Here is a 20,964-nt window from a genome sequence, read left to right on the forward strand (position 1 = left end):
TTTATTCCAGTCTTAGACAAAAAACGATACTCCTGATATATCTAAGGTAAAAACAAAACAGGAAAACTGAAATCCTCTCGTCAGTTGAGATGAACGACTGGAGACGCGACCACTAGACACCTGCTCACACGCAGCATCTGATGAAGGCAAAAACACGATAGGGCGGAACAAGGACACAGAACAGCAAACATCAAACAAGAATCCGACAAAGACAGAAGCAGAAAACAGAGGGAGAAATAGGGACTCAAATCAGAGGGCAAAATAGGGGACAGGTGTGAAAGAGTAAATGAGGTCGTTAGGAGAAAGAGAAACAGCTGGGAGCAGGAACGGAACGATAGAGAGAGAGAGCGGGGGAGGGAGAGAGGGAGGAGGAGAGAGAGGAATAGAAAGAGGGAAAGAACCTAATAAGACCAGCAGAGGGAAGCACAGGGACAAGACATGAAGATCAAAGACAAAACATGACAGTACCCCCCCACTCACCAAGCGCCTCCTGGCGCACTCGAGGAGGAACCCTGGCGGCGACGAAGGAAATCATCAATCAACGAACGGTCCAGCACGTCCCGAGATGGAACCCAACTCCTCTCCTCAGGACCGAAACCCTCCCCATCCACTAAGTACTGTTGACAACGTCCCTGAAAACGCATGTCCATGATCCTCCGTTCCTTGTAAATAGGTGCGCCCTCGACAAGGACGGGAGGGGGGGAGGGAAGACGAACGGGGGCGCGAAGAAAAGGCTTGACACAAGAGACATGGAAGACAGGGTGGACGCGACGAAGATGTCGCGGAAGAAGCAGTCGCACAGCGACAGGATTAACGACCTGAGAGACACGAAACGGACCAATGAACCGCGGAGTCAACTTGCGAGAAGCTGTCGTAAGGGAAAGGTTACGAGTGGAAAGCCACACTCTCTGACCGCGACAATACCTAGGACTCTTAATCCTACGTTTATTGGCGGCTCTCACAGTCCTCCCCGCAGACGAAGGCAGACCGGTACTAAAGTCTAAGGCGATCTGAGACCATGGTCGAGAAGGAATGGGAAGCGGTCTAAGACGACCGGCATGAGGAGAGTTACCTGACTTAGTCTGCGCGCAGTCCGGACAAGCAGCCACGAAACGGCGCGTGTCCCGCTCCTGAGTAGGCCACCAAAACCGCTGGCGAATAGAAGCAAGCGTACCCCGAACGCCGGGGTGATCAGCTAACTTGGCAGAATGAGCCCACTGAAGAACAGCCAGACGAATAGAGACAGGAACGAACAGAAGGTTACTAGGACAAGCGCGCGGCGACGCAGTGTGAGTGAGTGCTTGCTTTACCTGTCTCTCAATTCCCCAGACAGTCAACCCGACAACACGCCCTTCAGGGAGAATCCCCTCGGGTTCCGATGGCGACAATCGATGAGAAAAGTAAGCGCAAGGATGGACCTTATCGTCAGACTGGAAGCGCTGGGACAGAATGGCTCCCACGCCCACCTCTGAAGCGTCAACCTCGACAATGAATTGTTTAGTGACGTCAGGAGTAACAAGGATAGGGGCGGATGTAACACGCTTCTTGAGGAGATCAAAAGCTCCCTGGGCGGAACCAGACCACTTAAAGCAAGACTTGACAGAAGTCAGAGCTGTGAGAGGGGCAGCCACTTGACCGAAATTACGAATGAAACGCCGATAGAAATTAGCGAAACCGAGAAAGCGCTGTAACTCGACACGTGACTTAGGAACAGGCCAATCGCTGACATCCTGGACCTTAGCGGGATCCATCTGAATGCCTTCAGCAGACAGATAATCATCGAGAGCCTTACGTTCGGGAGCCGACAGAGAGAATAATCTACCCCGAGGAGAAGTGGTCCCCGGATGGAGATCAATACAACAATCATACGACCGGTGAGGAGGAAGAGAGTTGGCTCTGGACCGACTGAAGACCGTGCGTAGATCATGATGTTCCTCCGGCACTCCTGTCACATCGCCAGGCTCCTCCTGAGTAGAGGGGACAGAAGAAACAGGAGGAATAGCAGACATTAAACACTTCACATGACAAGAAACGTTCCAGGATAGGATAGAATTACTAGACCAATTAATAGAAGGATTATGACATACTAGCCAGGGATGACCCAAAACAACAGGTGTAACAGGTGAACAAAAAATCAAAAAAGAAATGGTCTCACTGTGGTTACCAGATACTGTGAGGGTTAAAGGTAGTGTCTCATATCTGATACTGGGGAGAGAACTACCATCTAAGGCGAACATGGGTGTGATCCTCCCTAACTCTCTGAGAGGAATGTCATGTTTCCGAGCCCATGCTTCGTCCATAAAACAACCCTCAGCCCCAGAGTCTATCAAGGCACTGCAGGAAGCAGCCGACCCGGTCCAGCGGAGATGGACCGACAAGGTAGTACAGGATCTTGATGGAGAGACCTGAGTAGTAGCGCTCACCAGTAGCCCTCCGCTTACTGATGATCTCTGACCTTTAACTGGACATGACATGACAAAATGTCCAGCAGAACCGCAATAGAAGCAAAGGCGGTTGGTGATTCTCCGTTCCCTCTCCTTAGTCGAGATGTGAACACCTCCCAGCTGCATGGGCTCAGTCTCTGAGCCGATGGAAGGAGATGGTCGAGATGCGGAGAAGGGAAGCCCCGCTAACGCGAGCTCTCTTCCCCGAGCTCGGTGACGAAGATCTACCCGTCGTTCTATGCGGATGGCGAGTGCAATCAACGAGTCCACGCTGGAAGGAACCTCCCGGGAGAGAATCTCATCCTTAACCTCAGCGTGGAGTCCCTCCAGAAAACGAGCGAGCAACGCCGGCTCGTTCCAGTCACTGGATGCAGCAAGAGTACGAAACTCTATAGAGTAATCCGTTATGGATCGATCACCTTGACATAGGGAAGCCAGACCCCTGGAAGCCTCCTTCCCAAAAACTGAACGATCAAAGACCCGTATCATCTCCTCCTTAAAGTTCTGATAAACGTCAGAACACTCAGCCCTTGCCTCCCAGATAGCTGTGCCCCACTCCCGAGCCCGCCCAGTAAGGAGTGATATGACGTAAGCGATCCGAGCTCTCTCTCCAGAGTATGTGTTGGGCTGGAGAGAGAACACAATATCACACTGGGTGAGAAAGGAGCGACACTCAGTGGGCTGTCCAGAGTAACATGGTGGATTATTAACCCTGGGTTCCGGAGACTCGGAAGACCAGGAAGTAGCTTGTGGTACGAGACGAAGACTCTGAAACTGTCCTGAGAGATCGGAAACCTGAGCGGCCAGGGTCTCAACGGCATGACGAGCAGCAGACAATTCCTGCTCGTGTCTGCCGAGCATTGCTCCCTGGAACTTGACGGTAGTGTAGAGAGAATCCGTAGTCGCTGGGTCCATTCTTGGTCGGATTCTTCTGTTATGCTGATGAAGGAGGACCCAAAAGCGACGTAATAGAAACAGAGTCTTTATTCCAGTCTTAGACAAAAAACGATACTCCTGATATATCTAAGGTAAAAACAAAACAGGAAAACTGAAATCCTCTCGTCAGTTGAGATGAACGACTGGAGACGCGACCACTAGACACCTGCTCACACGCAGCATCTGATGAAGGCAAAAACACGATAGGGCGGAACAAGGACACAGAACAGCAAACATCAAACAAGAATCCGACAAAGACAGAAGCAGAAAACAGAGGGAGAAATAGGGACTCAAATCAGAGGGCAAAATAGGGGACAGGTGTGAAAGAGTAAATGAGGTCGTTAGGAGAAAGAGAAACAGCTGGGAGCAGGAACGGAACGATAGAGAGAGAGAGCGGGGGAGGGAGAGAGGGAGGAGGAGAGAGAGGAATAGAAAGAGGGAAAGAACCTAATAAGACCAGCAGAGGGAAGCACAGGGACAAGACATGAAGATCAAAGACAAAACATGACAGATCTTGTGATTCAAGCCATCATCTCTGATTTTTAAAATGTTTTACAGGGAAGACACAATATGTAAATCTATTAGCTAACCACGTTAGCAAAAGACACCACTCTCATACTCCACCATATTCTTACTGCATCAGTAGCTATCACAAATTCGACCAAATAAAGATATAAATAGCCACTAACCAAGAAACAACCTCATCAGATGACAGTCTGATAACATATTTATTGTATAGCATAGGTTTTGTTAGAAAAATTTGCATATTTCAGGTATAAATCATAGTTTACAATTGCAGCCCCCATCACAACTGTCACTAAAATGACTAGAATAACTACAGAGACCATCGTGTATTAGCTAATTACTCATCATAAAACATTTCTTAAAAATACACAGCGTACAGCAGATGAAAGACACAGATCTTGTGAATATAGCCAATATGTCAGATTTTCTAAGTGTTTTACAGCGAAAACACAATATAGCGTTATCTTAGCTTACTACAATAGTCAGTCACACAGCAGCATTGATTCAAGGCAAAAAATAGCAATAACGTTATAAACCACCAAACGCTATAAATTTTTTCACTAACCTTCTCAGAATTCTTCAGATGACAGTCCTGTAACATCATATTACACAATTCATATAGGTTTTGTTCAAAAATGTGCATATTTAGGAGCACAAACCGTGGTTATACAATGTGATCAGTAGCAACAGAGCATGCATTCTGGCCGGCGCCATCTTGGAAAGGCACCTAGTCTAATCAATAAATAATCGTAAACTTGACTAAAAAATACAGGTTGGACATCAAATGAAAGATGCATTAGTTATTAATGCAACCGCTGAGTTAGATTTTTAAAATTAACGTTACTAGACATACAGTGTGCGTTACAGCCAGACTAGTGCCGCAATAATGGCGGACAAATACGTTTACATTTTTCCACATAAATACGGAATAACATCATAAATAGCTCTTACTTTTGGATGAGCTTCCATCAGAATCTTGGCGAAGTGGTCCTTTGTCCAAAAGAATTGTTGCTTGGTTGTAAAACGTCGTGTTCAAATTCGGAAGTAGCAGCTAACAAGTAGCTATAACAAACAGCATGCCCAAATCTTTATACTCAATACTAAGGAAATTCCGAAAATAGCAATATACTCGCATAAACTGATATAACTCGGTTTAAAATAACTTCGTTATGATGTTTCTAACACCTATAACGAATTAAATTACAGACGGATATATCTAAGGTCTATTACTGAGCGTTCCAAAATGCCATCCTGAGGTCTTGCTTTGCGTAATGGCGAGCGTTGAAAAGATAGGTCCTCTCGCTCCTTGGCCTTTTATAAACTCTGGGCACTACGCAGAAAGTCCATTCCACTTCTCATTGGTTACTGACATCCAGGGGAAGGCGGGTGCAGTTCATGTCGACCCATAGGATACATACAGAGCTTTAAACTGATCCGAGAGCAGAGCCTAGTTTTCAGACCTTCGCAGTTCCTGTCATGGATTTCGCTGCAGAGAGAGTTCTGTTTCACCCACAGACATAATTCCAACGGTTTTAGAAACTAGAGAGTGTTTACTATCCAATAGTAAGAATAATATGCATATTGTACGAGCAAGAATTGAGTACGAGGCCGTTTAAATTGGGTACACATTTGTGCTATGTCGAAATGGCACCCCCCTAGTGGCAAGAAGTTTTAAACCTGCCACTGCTGACCAGCACCTCAGAGGACTGGCAACACCCCACCCCACCCTACTGCTGCTAACGCTCCAGCTGCCTGCGCCATGGCCACTTGTCCCACATAACCACGGCCACAGCAGCCAGGCAGGCAGCATAGCTACCCGCAATGGCGCCACGCATACTAGTGACAGCCAGCGTGGCGAGTGTACTTGCAGTCGCAACCAATCCCAGCACACCAGAATTGCACTCTGAAATAACTTTTTTTTTTTAAACCACAACAAATCATGTTAAATCCAGGTTAGAAGAGTCGAACATAACAGTCCCCACTTCATCTATCCTCACCCACATACCCCCACTGCACCCACACACCCTCCTCACACCCACACTCTGTATCCCCCTGTCTCCTCCAGTGAAGACCCCCTGTGTACGCGCCCCTCTCTGTGGCATCCTCCAGACTGTCTGATTGTAGCCTGATTGCACTGCGTCAATCTCTCCTGTCTCCCCTGCAGAGAAGCCCCAGCGCATGAACAACATCCTAACCTCGCAGACAGAGCCGTACGACCTGGACATGTCCTTCTCACGCTCCTTCCAGAACCTCACCCACCTGCCTCCCAACTACGAGCTGGCGGCAATGAGCAAAGCTGACTTAAGTAAATACTCCTCTCTCCACAAATTAAGTAGGTGGTCTTTCATTACATACACCATCATGTTTGCTTGATCTCCTGCCTGGACCCCGCCAGTCCACAGGGGGGAGAAAAGGTTGATCTTAACACATTGTGTTGAAGTCCACATTGCATTCAAGAACTGTGATGCAATAGTAACCCTGTATGGATGCCTATTACAGGGATGCAAACATAAGTCATGAGCACAAAGTCATTGGGGTTATGAGCTGAATCCATAGGAAGACATCTCTGTGTGTGAGATGGGTTTCTTGAAATGCACAAGCACATGTTAAAGTCACTGGATTCAGCCCCATTGTCCCCATCTACCGACCCATTGACTGACATCTAATTGTCGTGTAATTTGGCTTCATCTGTGGCCCATGTCATGTAGCTAATGTCTGGTAATGACATATTAACAGCCATTTCTCCATACCCACATGAGTCTAGACGCCAACAAGATGGGACTAATGTCTCTGAGATGAGATCTGGGTCAGCCCGATTATTATCATTATACTTCCTCTGCATGATGGCTTGACTTTCCCCATTCTCCATATCCCCTATGACAGCTGCATGATCTACAGTATGCTCCTCCTCTAGTATCCTGTGGTTGGTTGCGTTGCATGTGTCATGCAAAAGCATTAGTTCCTTTCTGCTCGAATGTTCAATAGCACTGTATTAAAATAAGTAGGGTGTGGTGTTCTAGTGCAGGCTTGTATGTTATGCTCAGTGTGGACACAGAGAATCAATGTGATGAAACCTTTGATGTGGACAACATTGATAACATCTGAATTGTCTATGCTCAGCAATGCGTTGTACTGCTTCTTCATGTAGTACTGCTCAATAGAAACATTAACCACTGGGCACACACTGGCTGAATCAACATTGATTCCTCCTCAATTCAATGTAATTACGTTGAACCAACGTGGAATAGACGTTGAATTGATGTCTGTGCCCAGTGGGTAGATAGAAGACCATAAAATAATCCAAGGATTTCATAACCTTGATGGAAAAATTAATAATCTCATACATGTTATGCACCAATTTAAACTCCCTTCATAGTATTTTAGATCATAGACTGTGTCTCTCCCTTATCAAACAAAAGGGGTCTTCTCTTAATGTCATAGGACATTGTAAACACACTGACATCACAGAGATGAATCAAATGAAACAAAAAACAGTTTGAGCTGGGACCCATAAACCCTAAAGTATTTGTCAAAAAAGTGAATATTTCAGTTCTCTACCTACCTACAGTACAGGGATAGCTCTTCTGAGAGGAGAGGTCCCTCATACCTCTGATAGATGCTGTGGCTTTGTGCAAGGAGAGAGGCTTTGGAAAAACGCCAAAAACTTATATAATGAGTTGCTTTTTTAATGAAACCATCTGGAGAGATGACAACAAATCAAATTAATATGGTTCATTTGTGATTCTATATGCACATCCTGTAGTCTGTGTGGGATTCCTCCTCTTCCTCCTCCTCCTCCTCCTTCGTTCTCCCCTGTCCGTCAGACAGGACTGGAGGGAGCCGGGGATGGAGATGGAGGACACTACTCTAACATAACCTGCTCAGACCCTCCAAGGAGCTAGCGGGTGGAGGGAAGGGAGGAAGCAGCAGGAATCTTATTTGGCTCGGTCTTCTCCTTCCCTCTGTAATCAACTTAAAAGGCATTAGAACACTCGTCAGAACAACAGAGTCCCTTTAATCCCCATGCCAAGCAAAAAGCAAAATGATATTATTGTGGGCCCCTTTCTCTTACCACGCCTTATCTTAATCCCCTCTAAAGATCCCTTTATAATTGATGTTTCACAAGTTGTTTTACAAGTGTATGTGCATTATGTGATTACTGCTCCGTCTGGGCCGGATGATGGCGTATTGGGATCAATAGCTACCACAGATGAATATACTCACCATATTGAATTTAATCTGGGAGAGTGGAGACTTTAGTTTAATTAAGGGTAAGGAAAGGGAAAGGGGATACCTAGTCAGTTAGCCACAGCTAGCATGTTTGTGGTTTCACCTCACCTTTGAGACCCCATGCCCTCTCAAAATCGAATGCAAGTTAAAGTGCAAAGTCTTATTCGAAGCAGCAAAGAAATGAATCCAGCATATATTTCTTTAACATAAAAGTAAAAAGGAAGGAAATTCATTTGTTCTTTGTAACATCATGAGCATGGACACAAAACACACAAGGTTGACCTGCCTATGGATTGCCTAGTATAGTGAGCTGTCAGACTCCATGCTCGCCATGATAAGAGTTACAAAGTTGCATCTTTCATACTAATAATGTGGCCTAATGCCCTATGTGAATTATTTACGAAAGGCCTAACATTTTTAACAGCAGTTTAAATGTCAAATTGAAATTGATTTTGAAATGTCAAAACTAAAGCATCTGAGGAGAGTGGAATTGTCTCTGAGTACAACATGAAATCAACGCCTATTTCAACATGGTATAGTATTTTCAATGCAATGATGTCAATTCTAATGATTAGATCTATAGGCTTAGGATAAACTGAACCCTAATCCTTATAACTCTTGGCAACGAAGAGGAACTTAAATGAAGCTAAGGGACATGTCCTGTCTACTGTGGGCAAGCTATAGCCTCTGGGTCAGTGTTGTTGACATTTCTTACCATAATGTCACACCTAAAGGGACCCCTGGAGAAAAATACAAAACGCTATTGCCAGAAGCCTAACCCAGGTCTTCTTCATTAGTGATGCATGGCTGGGGAAAATAAATCCCTTATGGAGAGAAATAAAGGTGATATTCTCTATTAAGGGCTTACTTGGTACATCTATCTCAGCATGCCCATCTAGTTTTATTTATATATATTTTTATTTTATTTTACCTTTATTTAACCAGGTAGGCTAGTTGAGAACAAGTTCTCATTTACAACTGCGACCTGGTCAAGATAGAGCATAGCAGTGTGAACAGACAACAACACAGAGTTACACATGGAGTAAACAATAAACAAGTCAATAACACAGTAGGAAAAAAGAGTCTATATACATTGTGTGCAAAACGCATGAGGAGGTAGGCAATAAATAGGCCATAGGAGCGAATAATTACAATTTAGCAGATTAACACGAGTGATGAATCATCAGATGATCATGTGCAAGTAGAGATACTGGTGTGCAAAAGAGCAGAAAAGTAAATAAATAAAAACAGTATGGGGATGAGGTAGGTAAATTGGGTGGGCCATTTACAGATGGACTATGTACAGCTGCAGCGATCGGTTAGCTGCTCAGATAGCAGATGTCACGTTCCTGACCTTATTTTCCTTAGTTTGTATTTATTTAGTATGGTCAGGGCGTGAGTTGGGGTGGGTTGTCTATGTGTGTTTTCTATGTTGGGATTTTGTGTTCGGCCTGGTATGATTCTCAATCAGAGGCAGCTGTCAATCGTTGTCCCTGATTGAGAATCATTCTTCGGCAGCTGGGGTTTCACGTTTGGTTTGTGGGTGTTTGTTCCTGTGTTAGTGTTTCGCCACACAGGACTGTTACGGTACGTTCGTTTGTTGTTTTGTATCGTGTATTGTTTTCGTGTACATTAAATATCATGGAAACTTACCACTCTGTACATTGGTCCTCCGATCCTTCTCGCCTTTCCTCGTCCGATGAGGAGGACGACTTAGACTGCCGTTACAGAAACATTCACCACCAAAGGACCAAGCAGAGTGGGAAAGGACAGCAGCAGCAGCGGAAAAAGACACAGGACTCGTGGACTTGGGAGGAGATTCTGGACGGAAAGGGACCCTGGGCTCAGCCAGGGGAATATCGCCGTCCCAAGGCAGAGTTGGAGGCAGCGAAGGCAGGGAGGCGCTGGTATGAGGAGGTAGCACGGCGACGCGGTTGGAAGCCCGAGAGTCAGACCCAGAAATTTCTTGGGGGGGGCACACGCGGAGTGTGGCTAAGCCGGGTAAGAGACCTGAGCCAACTCCCCGTGCTTACCGTGGAGTGAGAGGGCGTCGTACTGGTCAGGCACCGGGTCATGCGGTGGAGCGCACGGTGTCCCCAGTACGCGTGCTTAGCCCAGTGCGGGCTATTCCACCTCGCCGCACTGGCCGGGCTAGGTTGGGCATCGAGCCGGGTAAGGTTGGGCAGGGTCGGTGCTCAAGAGCTGTTGTACTCTTCACGGTCCGGTATATCCGGTGCCACCTCCACGTACCAGTCCTCCGGTGGCAGCCCCCCGCACCAGGCTGTCTCTTCGGGTTCTCTCTACAGTTGCTCCCGCCTGTCCAGCGCTGTCAGAGCCTTCCTCTTCTCCAGCGCAGCCAGTCTCTCATCTGCCCAGCGCTGTCTGAGCTGCCTGCCCAGCGCTGTCTGAGCTTCCTGCCTGCCCAGCACAGTCTGAGCTGCCTGCCCAGCGCTGTCTGAGCTGCCTGCCTGCCCAGCGTCTTCTGAGCCGCCCGTCTGTCCCGAGCCGTCAGAACCGCCCGTCTGTCCCGAGCCAGTAGAGCTGTCCGTCAGTCAGGAGCCGCTAGAGCCGTCCGTCAGTCAGGAGCCGCTAGAGCCGTCCGTCAGCCAGGAGCTGCCAGAGCCGCCAGCCAGCCAGGAGCGGCCAAAGCCGCCAGCCAGCCAGGAGCAGCCAGAGCCGCCAGCCAGGAGCTGCCAGAGCCTGCAAAATCCCCCAAAAAATCAGGGCGTGAGTTGGGGTGGGTTGTCTATGTGTGTTTTCTATGTTGGGATTTTGTGTTCGGCCTGGTATGATTCTCAATCAGAGGCAGCTGTCAATCGTTGTCCCTGATTGAGAATTGTACTTAGGCAGCTGGGGTTTCACGTTTGGTTTGTGGGTCTTTGTTCCTGTGTCAGTGTTTCGCCACACAGGACTGTTACGGTATGTTCGTTTGTTGTTTTGTATCGTGTATTGTTTTCGTGTACATTAAATATCATGGAAACTTACCTCTCTGCACATTGGTCCTCCGATCCTTCTCGCCTCTCCTCGTCCGATGAGGAGGACGACTTAGACTGCCGTTACAGATGTTTAAAGTTGGTGAGGGAAATAAAAGTCTCCAACTTCAGCGATTTTTGCAATTCGTTCCAGTCACAGGCAGCAGAGAACTGGAAGGAAAGGCGGCCAAATGAGGTGTTGGCTTTGGGGATGATCAGTGAGATATACCTGCTGGAGCGCGTGCTACGGGTGGGTGTTGTTATCGTGACCAGTGAACTGAGATAAGGCGGAGCTTTACCTAGCATGGACTTATAGATGACCTGGAGCTAATGGGTCTGGCGACGAATATGTAGTGAGGGCCAGCCGACTAGAGCATACAGGTCGCAGTGGTGGGTGGTATAAGGTGTTTTAGTAACAAAACGGATGGCACTATGATAAACTGCATCTAGTTTGCTGAGTAGAGTATTGGAAGCTATTTTGTAGATGACATCGCCGAAGTCGAGGATCGGTAAGATAGTCAGTTTTACAAAGGTAAGTTTGGCTGCGTGAGTGAAGGAGGCTTTGTTGCGAAATAGAAAGCCGATTCTAGATTTGATTTTGGATTGGAGATGTTTAATATGAGTCTGGAAGGAGAGTTTACAGTCTAGCCAGACACCTAGGTATTTATAGATGTCCACATATTCTAGGTCAGAACCGTCCAGGGTGGTGATGCTAGACGGGCGGGCGGGTGCAGGCAGCGAACGGTTGAAAAGCATGCATTTGGTTTTACTAGCGTTTAAGAGCAGTTGGAGGACACGGAAGGAGTGTTGTATGGCATTGAAGCTCGTTTGGAGGTTAGATAGCACAGTGTCCAAGGAAGGGCCAGAAGTATACAGAATGGTGTCGTCTGCGTAGAGGTGGATCAGGGAATCGCCCGCAGCAAGAGCAACATCATTGATATATACAGAGAAAAGAGTCGGCCCGAGAATTGAACCCTGTGGTACCCCCATAGAGACTGCCAGAGGACCAGACAACATGCCCTCCGATTTGACACACTGAACTCTGTCTGCAAAGTAGTTGGTGAACCAGGCAAGGCAGTCATCAGAAAAACCGAGGCTACTGAGTCTGCTGATAAGAATATGGTGATTGACAGAGTCGAAAGCCTTGGCCAGGTCGATGAAGATGGCTGTACAGTACTGTCTTTTATCGATGGCGGTTATGATATCGTTTAGTACCTTGAGCGTGGCTGAGGTGCACCCGTGACCGGCTCGGAAACCGGATTGCACAGCGGAGAAGGTACGATGGGATTCGAGATGGTCAGTGATCTGTTTATTAACTTGGCTTTCGAAGACCTTAGATAGGCAGGGCAGGATGGATATAGGTCTGTAACAGTTTGGGCCCAGGGTGTCTCCCCCTTTGAAGAGGGGGATGACCGCGGCAGCTTTCCAATCCTTGGGGATCTCAGACGATATGAGAGGTTGAACAGGCTGGTAATAGGGGTTTCAACAATGGCGGCGGATAGTTTCAGAAATAGAGGGTCCAGATTGTCAAGCCCAGCTGATTTGTATGGGTCCAGGTTTTGCAGCTCTTTCAGAAGAGAACCTCTTTCATCTGCTGTCTGGATTTGGTTAAAGGAGAAGCTGGGGACGCTTGGGCGAGTAGCTGCGGGGGGGGGGGGCAGAGCTGTTGGCCGAGGTTGGAGTAGCCAGGAGAAAGGCATGGCCAGCCGTTGAGAAATGCTTGTTGAAGTTTTCGATTATCATGGATTTATCGGTGGTGACCGTGTTACCTAGCCTCAGTGCAGTGGGCAGCTGGGAGGAGGTGCTCCCAGGTTGACGGGAGCATAATGTGGAGTGTGGAGGTTGACGGGAGAATAATAACAAAACCAGTTTATATTGCCAATCATTTTGCAGATTTTTTTACAAAGAAAATGTATTTACTGAGCAACAATGTAAACATACATTCTTCCAAACAAGCTATTGTCCAATGGATTGATGATCATATTATGAGCAACAAGATTTGCTCTTTTAGTCTGCAAACGGTGTCAGTGGAGGAGGTGTTAAACCTATTGAAGTCATTACCTGATGGTAAATCTACAGGTTATGGTCTTATGGACAATTTTTTTGCTTCGCTGTGCTGCTCCCCAGATTGCAGTTCCACTGAGATACATATTTAATTGGTCACTGGAAAAGGGGATGTTTGCAAATGTATGGAACATGCGAAACTGTGTCTTATTCCGAAAGACTGCAAAGAACCCATTATTCCTGTCAATAGTCGACCAATTAGTCTACTCCCTACACTCAGTAAGATATTGAAGGGTATTGTGAGTAGACAAATATGGGAGTACATGGAAAAGAATGATCTGATTACAGCCAATCAGCATGCTTATCGCAAAAACCATTCCACTACCACTGCATTGGTTGACATGACTGACCAGTGGCTCAGTGTTATGGATAATGGCAAGTTTGTGGGTGTACTATTTTTAGATTTCAGTGCAGCATTTGATTTAGTGGATCATGAAATAATTTTGACAAAATTAATGCATTATGGTTTTAAGGAGGTAACATTGAATTAGGTACAGTCATATCTAACTGACAGGAAACAGTCCACCTATATCAATGGTTCATTTTCTTCCCCTCATGGGTTAAACTGTGGAATACCGCAGGACAGCTGCCTTGGGCCACTTCTCTATTTAATATATATCAACAACCTTCCCTATGCCTTAGCTGAAACTCAAGCTACTATATTTGCAGATGATACTACAATTTATGCAGCAAGACAATCGGTTCAACAGGTACAGCAAGCTTTACAAGGAGATTTGGAGAATATTAGGGAGTGGGTTTGCCAAAACAAACTTGTTTTAAACACCAAGAAAACCAAAGTTATGTTGGTCTGTTCCACTAGGAAAAGGCCAAAACAGCATGGGATACAATTAAGTATGGAAGGAGTACAAATTGAAGAAGTGGCAGTAACCAAGCTATTGTGATTGCAGCTAGACAACTGCTTATCATAGTCGTCACAAATAACTAATCTATGTAAAAAAAATATATATATTAAAACAGCATGCATAATCAGAAGGATAGCTAAATATTTACCAGGAAAAATTCTTCAGCAAATAACACAAGCATTAATTGAGAGTCAGGTGAACTACTGTTCTGTGGTCAAATAACACAAGCATTAATTGAGAGTCAGGTGAACTACTGTTCTGTGGTCTGGGGAAATGCATCATCAAGTGAAGTTAGGAGGATGCAGAATGCACAGAACAAAGCAGCAAGGATTGTTTTAAGGTGGAGATCTGGTTCTTCTGTTGCAGTCATGCGCAATGTTCTTGGTTGGTCATCAATCGATAAGATAATTGAAAGGAACATGCTTATTTTATTTCATAATATACATAATTTACAACGGCCAAGTTCTATTCACAAAGGTATTCAGTTGGTAAGAGACAGACATTCCGTAAATACTAGGAATAGATTGTCCACCATCTATGCGTTGTCCAGACAGAAAAGAGAAGTAGGCAAAAGAACATTTCGATTTAGAGCAATAAAGAAATGGAATAAATTAACTGAGCTAACCAGAAACCTTTCAATATATAAATTAAACATTATTTTAAAACGATTTAAATATAATACATAGAAATGTTGTGGGACTATAGTAGATGAATAATCAATATTTTTTTAGATTGAGTATTTATTGGGTCATTATGTTAGTATATTATGTATGTTTGTAATAGTGTGTTATGTGGAAATGTGTTCGTATTATACATTTTATTTTAATGTTTAAGGACTCTTGGAAGATTAGTCCAAATGGGGACTAAAAGAGATCCAAATCAAATCAAATCTATCCATGCGTGGCATCTATCTAAGGAGGAGGGTTTAAATATCCATACCAAAACAAAATCCTTATCATCCAAATCTTAGTCAAGCACAGTCTTGTCCTGACATTTTTTAGACCACCTCTGTGTGTTCTTGAGGCCTTGGGAAATGAGCTTCCGCTGAGGTATCTAACCCCCAGAGATGACAGTTAGTCACAGTAGTTTCAGGGTGCCATCAATCTGATGTTGCCAGGCCCAGCCGTTCTAAAAGCCTGTTTAAAAGTCATTTGAGAGGAGCCCGCCGCTTTCCTCATGCAGATGTAATGACTTTAACATCAGGAGAGTGTTGGCACTCGCTGTAGAGCCCCTCTGCTTTTGGCAGAGTCAAACCACTGGCTACCCTGCAGTGCAACACTCGCATTACTGACAGTTTGATTGTTTTGCCTCGCGGCAGGCGTATAGTCCTTTCCACACCAGAACAGGAGTGGAATTATTGTGATGCGAGAGAGCCCCTGCCTTCTCCCATGAAAGCAGAAGGACAGAAAAGGCAATCATAATCAAAGGGGAATTGTAGGAGTTGTCACAGTAGAACTGCTGAGCTGAACCAGTCAGGAGGAGGTATAGAATCATTCTTTATATAGAGTGTAATGTTTCTCCTGTCCTTCTCCCTCTCTCCTCCCCTCACTCCTTTCCCACTCAGGTGATAAGGACATAGATGAGTACTACATGCGGAAGCGACACCAAGACTTGGCAGGTCGGCAGATTCTGCAGCCGCCCCACATGGTGAAGCTGAACACAGAGCCCCACCAGCAGCACCGTCAGCGGCCTCACCGTGTCCAGAGGGCCATGTCCCAGGACCATGTGCTGTCCCCAGAGAGGACCCCACGTCATGGCTACGGCCTCTCGGCCTACAACATGGGCATCTCTTCCTACGGCAGCCGCATTCTCTCAGAGGAGCAGCTGCTCTCCGCAGACCGCCTGCAGTCCCAGGACCCCCTGCTCTCGCCGGACAAGATGCTGTCATTGCGGCGCTCCAACTTCCGGGAGAAGGCCATGTCGCGGGCCATGTCCCATGTAGACATCAACTTTGTGCCCACTACACCTGTCATGGACCGCAGTGAGCGCTACGCTAAGATGCAAAAGATGCACTCCCATCCCACTACCATCAACGACTCATACAACACACTCACCGTCAGCCACCCGACCACCAACAAGAGGCAGCAGTTTGCCTCACGACGGACACACACGGTGGACCATCTACAGTACATCCCAGGCCACCAGCACAACAACCAGTACCGCACGGCCAGTAAGAACGAGGTAACTGTTTAACGAGAGGGTGGCTGGCCAAGGATTCCTGTGTCAACAGACTGTCAACAGATGAAAACAGCAGATACTTCCAGAGGTGTGCAACCTCACCGTAGGTCTTCTTTTCAAAGTAGCCAACAACTAACCCTTCTTGCTTTCAGCTCAAGCTCTCTGTTTCATTCAGATTTGGATTATCACAACTAGAATCAACAACCACAAAGACATCTGTTCTTTCTCTATAGGGCAACATAAGGGCTTTGCACGTTGACACATAAGGAATGCTTTATGTGAGGTTATTCGTAAGACGACAATATTTTTTAAAAAGGGGAATTGGAAAGGAACTGGATCAACTTTATAAATATATACATATATTTACTATTTGTATTTTCAGTCCTTGTTATAGCTTTAGAGATTCTTATTGAACTTAACTGGTGTTAGAACTTCAAGAGGTGCCTCTCGAAATTGTTCCCATTTCAATGATGAAGTGGATTTGTGGGTTAAAAAGCACAATTAATGGGTTTTTTCTCTGTTGATTTATTCTTGTTTTTTGGTAACGGCCAGCACATATCAGCTTATTAGTGGATATAGTGGCAATTTCCGTTGCATAAATGATTGTAAATAGGCTATATTAGCAGAAGTATACACTAAATGAGAAGAGCTGGACAAGTGGAATTGTTGAGTTTCTACCCAAGAGTCTACAGTGTTTTCACAATTAAAGATCACAATTTCAGATTAGTCCAACCCCTCAACAAATACTTGATACTAACAAACATGTACAATAATGTGTGTGTGCGTATGTGTGTATATTTTTGTAACTGTGCTTGTAGGATGATTGTGTATGGCTAGGGTTGAATCAACCTCATGCCCCTGTTAATTGGCAGCTTTAGACTGTAGGCACACTACTCCACAGGTGACCATGTAAACTAATGCTTCTTTCAATAGCTTCATTTTCTGCACTCATTCCCTCGCTATATAATCCAAGTGGATGACATCCAGTTTGTTTTGAGTTGGGAAAAGCTGCTTTCATTTTGATATACAGTATTGTTGTATATTTGACTCCATCAGAGTTGAAGAATAGTAGTTGTTGTTATGTGTTTACAATTGTTACATTGTTGCAGGTGTGTTGACGTACCTGAAACAATCAACAAAGAGGACATCAATATAATCACTAGCTAAGCAAGGATTAAAACTGTGATTTTTATGTCCAGATGTTTTCATTAAAGCAATGCCTTATTGTGTGGAAGCCCATACTCATGTTCTTAATGTACAATCACGCTTGTGTTTTTATGTCTTGTGTCTTACGTGTTGATCCGTAACCAGCTTTGTATGTCATTTTTTATCATGGATGATTTACCAGCACTATAGAAGCAAAGGACAGAATCAGTTTCGGTGATATACCTCAGAATCTATAGGACACACATTTTACAAGGATGAAATTCTTAAATTAACAAAATTTTCTTTGAAAAGAAGCAAAGGAAGTGATTATTTTAAGCAAAAAACATAAGAAACTAGAATTGAAAAAATATTTCACATGATAAAAAAAAATGTCTTCCACATTATCGAATTCATCCAGACTTCCTTGTGGACTCCCACTGTGTCCTCTTATACTTACAGAGTAACAGACACATCAAGTACATGATTTGTCGTTGTTTTACTTTTCAACTATCTCTTCAGTTAACAAGAAAGTCCAAATATTATCGTAAAATCCTGGGTCATGAAAATGGGTATATAGACATTTACTGTAGAGATGTTGTTATATAAATTTGCTGGTCATTGACAAATTCAAACATTGTCACTGGTGTGCTACCTTAAATGTTAGGGGCTTGCATAATATTGTTACAACTTGTGCAGTGTGTCCATATTTAAGACTTAATTTTGCTTAGAATTTGTCATTACAACAGAGGCTAACATTGCAATTTTTCTTAGCAAATTATATGCGTATATCATTATATGACTAGCTATATTATACTGTATGTTCACATGCAATGTAGACACAGTAGAAATTGATGCACTTGAAATATTAAGAGCAATTATTACACTAGTTTCAAGCCCCTGTATCAGCTAAGATACTGAGAGGATAGCAACTAAAATGTAATTTCTTTTGAGGTTCAAGTTAAGGCCAGAGTACCAAAAAAACATGATAGTTCAGTATGGAGTTTCATAGTCCTTGTCAAGCTCCAATGGTAGTTTTATAGCCATTTTTGGTTGTTGTAGCTATGTCAGAGCAACAAAAAAATTGAGCAACGAAAAAATGACATTTGATGGCCCTAACTCTGACATGGTGGAGCTGCAACACTGTGTTGTACTGATGTTACACCACCGGAATCTTACAGACATGTCTCTAAGCAACCATCTGTCTGGCTCAAATACATCCACTCCATTGCAGAGCTCCGGTTTTACTTTCCAGTCAGTCAATGATATTGTCCACAAGAAGCTTTTCCCACACACATGAGGCTAGAGCTCAGTTTTGGCAGTAGGTTCTGAGACTAACGTGCTGCTATGTTGTTGTGTCCCATCATCTGTCTGCTGTAAAAGCACTGTTTACTTTTGTTGCAAATATTCCTTGCCATTTATTAAGCTTGTATTTTTATGTGTCAATGTGGTATGAATGAAAATTCCTTTGTGTCTTTGTTGCACAAACAATGGAGGACTAATTTAAAAAGCTTCAAAGCAAGCAGTGTATGACTGTTCCTGTGCAAATGTTTTGTTTACAAATGAATTATTAAAGCACATCCCATGTGTATTGTACAAAACAATAATCAGTTTAGTAAATATGGAGTCTGGGGGAATTTTTTCACATATTCATTTAAACAATATTCACGAATTAGAGTGAATTGGTAATATTGGTATTATGTTTTTTCATGGCTGAGGTATAAACATATAACTAACTGTTTGTAAAGAATGACAGAGAACCATAACCCACATCTACTGTATATATGGAATTATACAACTTGTTTGACAGTCTAATAAATGTATAAACCTAAACATTTCATCATCAAATGTGCATATACCCCATAGTATAATATAATACTATGGACCTCCAGGTTAAGTTACAAATCGTTGTTATCCTGTCACCTATATTAACTAGACTAAATGCTACTCTGAGATTTTTGCAACAAGTTGCCCAAATTGCAACCTCACCCACAAGGTCTTACACGCCACACATTTGGAATACACATGAAACAAGATAAAGAAACAACATCTTTATCCAATGCAGTGCATTGATGACAAGACCTGCTATAGTATATCCCTTTGTCTTTGTCATTAAATAAAGCTTCCAGTCAATTTGCTGTTTGCTCTTCCACTGCCGCAGTTTGCATAATTCTATTGGTAGGTAAAGTTGTTAACTACACATTAATGACTAAAATCAATAGGGGAGCATTATCAACTCCTTTGCCCCTCCTCTTCCCCTGAGAGTTTGAATCTACTGTATTGTACTATCAGAGGTCATTGACCTAATGGCACTCACAGTAACAACAGAACACATTATGACTGTCATTACTCTGATGACACACATATTAATACCCACTGTTTCCAGAACAGCCAGTGCAATTTCAAAGCCTCTTTAAATTCATAGAGTCAGAAGAAAACATTTCCTCGCAACATGAAAACAAAAGCCTTGTGGTTACAATTGTGTACAGATAAATGGGAAACAGCTAGGGTTTTCACTTTGTGTAGGACCCTCCCATTTGCATTTAGATGGGAAAAGGTCATGGCTATTGGAACATGTGAGGTAAGAAGGAAACAGCCGTGGTCAGACACATTAACAGACAGAAAGGAAAATGAATCTGCGCAAATTGGTCCATGGCAGAGTACATTAATAACCAACTGAACTTGTTTCCACTAATAGTTTTTAAAATGAAAAAATAGTCCTGCCAAAAACGAACTTACAGATGTAGGATCAATTTGATTCATCTTTTGTTGCTGAGAATTTTCCTGCACCGCTTTAGGATTTACATATATTCACTGAAAACCCACACTAACAGTACTGCATTTTCATGTAGTCTACTTTTGGCCAGCTAATAGCCTAACCACCAATCAAGCAACATTATAGAATAAATGTTCAACTCCTGTTGCTGCAAGATTATTTTCCTCTGACAATATAGGTCAAACATCTGTATATTCTAAGCCATACAACTCAAGGGAGTTCTCTGATATCAGAGAAGTTGTGGCTTTACCTCATGGTAAACAGTTCAAAGGAAATGCCACAGCCAACAGGAAAACGGCCATGTTGTTTCTGCCATGGCACTTGTCATTCACTGCACATTTCGCCAGACTACTGATTTGAGGCCAGGTTTTTTATGGAGTGACCTTTCTATCCTTCTGGGAAGAATTTGAGCAACATGACAACTTAAGAGTATGACAGACTTCTCGCTGTATTTCATTCCTCTGTATTACAGTTGGCATTTGTTGGTTAAGCTGACTTGTGAGGTGAAGGAATTCAGAGAACTGGGGTTGACCTTCTGTCTCACCACCTACGTACCTGATCAGATCAGAATCCACAACACCATGGAGAATAGGTTGTCTAGGATTGATAGCACAGTACAAGGTAGGAATACTATGAGGAATGGAGACGGGCGTAGCACACTGCCCTGTCACTTACAGTAAAAACTCAAATGACAGATGTTGACCAACCAGAACGGACATAGTAGCCATTTCCTCTACAGCAATTACACTTTAATAACCTATTCAGAAACATAGCAAAGATTGGACGACATTGATTGGATGTGTGTAATGTATGGGTCACCACTGCAACTCCAC

General features: G+C 44.1%; 1 protein-coding gene across 5 annotated transcripts in view; it reads left to right on the forward strand.

The window, feature by feature from the left end:
* Nucleotides 1-19,188, forward strand: part of LOC129833490 (protein shisa-6-like) — a 108,158-nt gene extending 88,970 nt beyond the window's left edge. For 4 of the 5 annotated variants that reach the window (XM_055898139.1, XM_055898136.1, XM_055898135.1 and 1 more), the window contains 2 exons: nt 6,070-6,237; nt 15,599-19,188. In XM_055898139.1, coding sequence (XP_055754114.1) covers nt 6,070-6,237; nt 15,599-16,227 — 797 coding nt within the window. In that variant the 3' untranslated portion in view covers nt 16,228-19,188. The remainder of the gene's footprint in view (nt 1-6,069; nt 6,238-15,598) is intronic. The other variant, XM_055898137.1, reaches the window with a different exon arrangement.
* Nucleotides 19,189-20,964: the final 1,776 nt, after the last annotated feature.

Source organism: Salvelinus fontinalis, chromosome 34 (assembly GCF_029448725.1).
Source record: "Salvelinus fontinalis isolate EN_2023a chromosome 34, ASM2944872v1, whole genome shotgun sequence".
Classification (NCBI taxonomy): Eukaryota; Metazoa; Chordata; class Actinopteri; order Salmoniformes; family Salmonidae; genus Salvelinus; species Salvelinus fontinalis.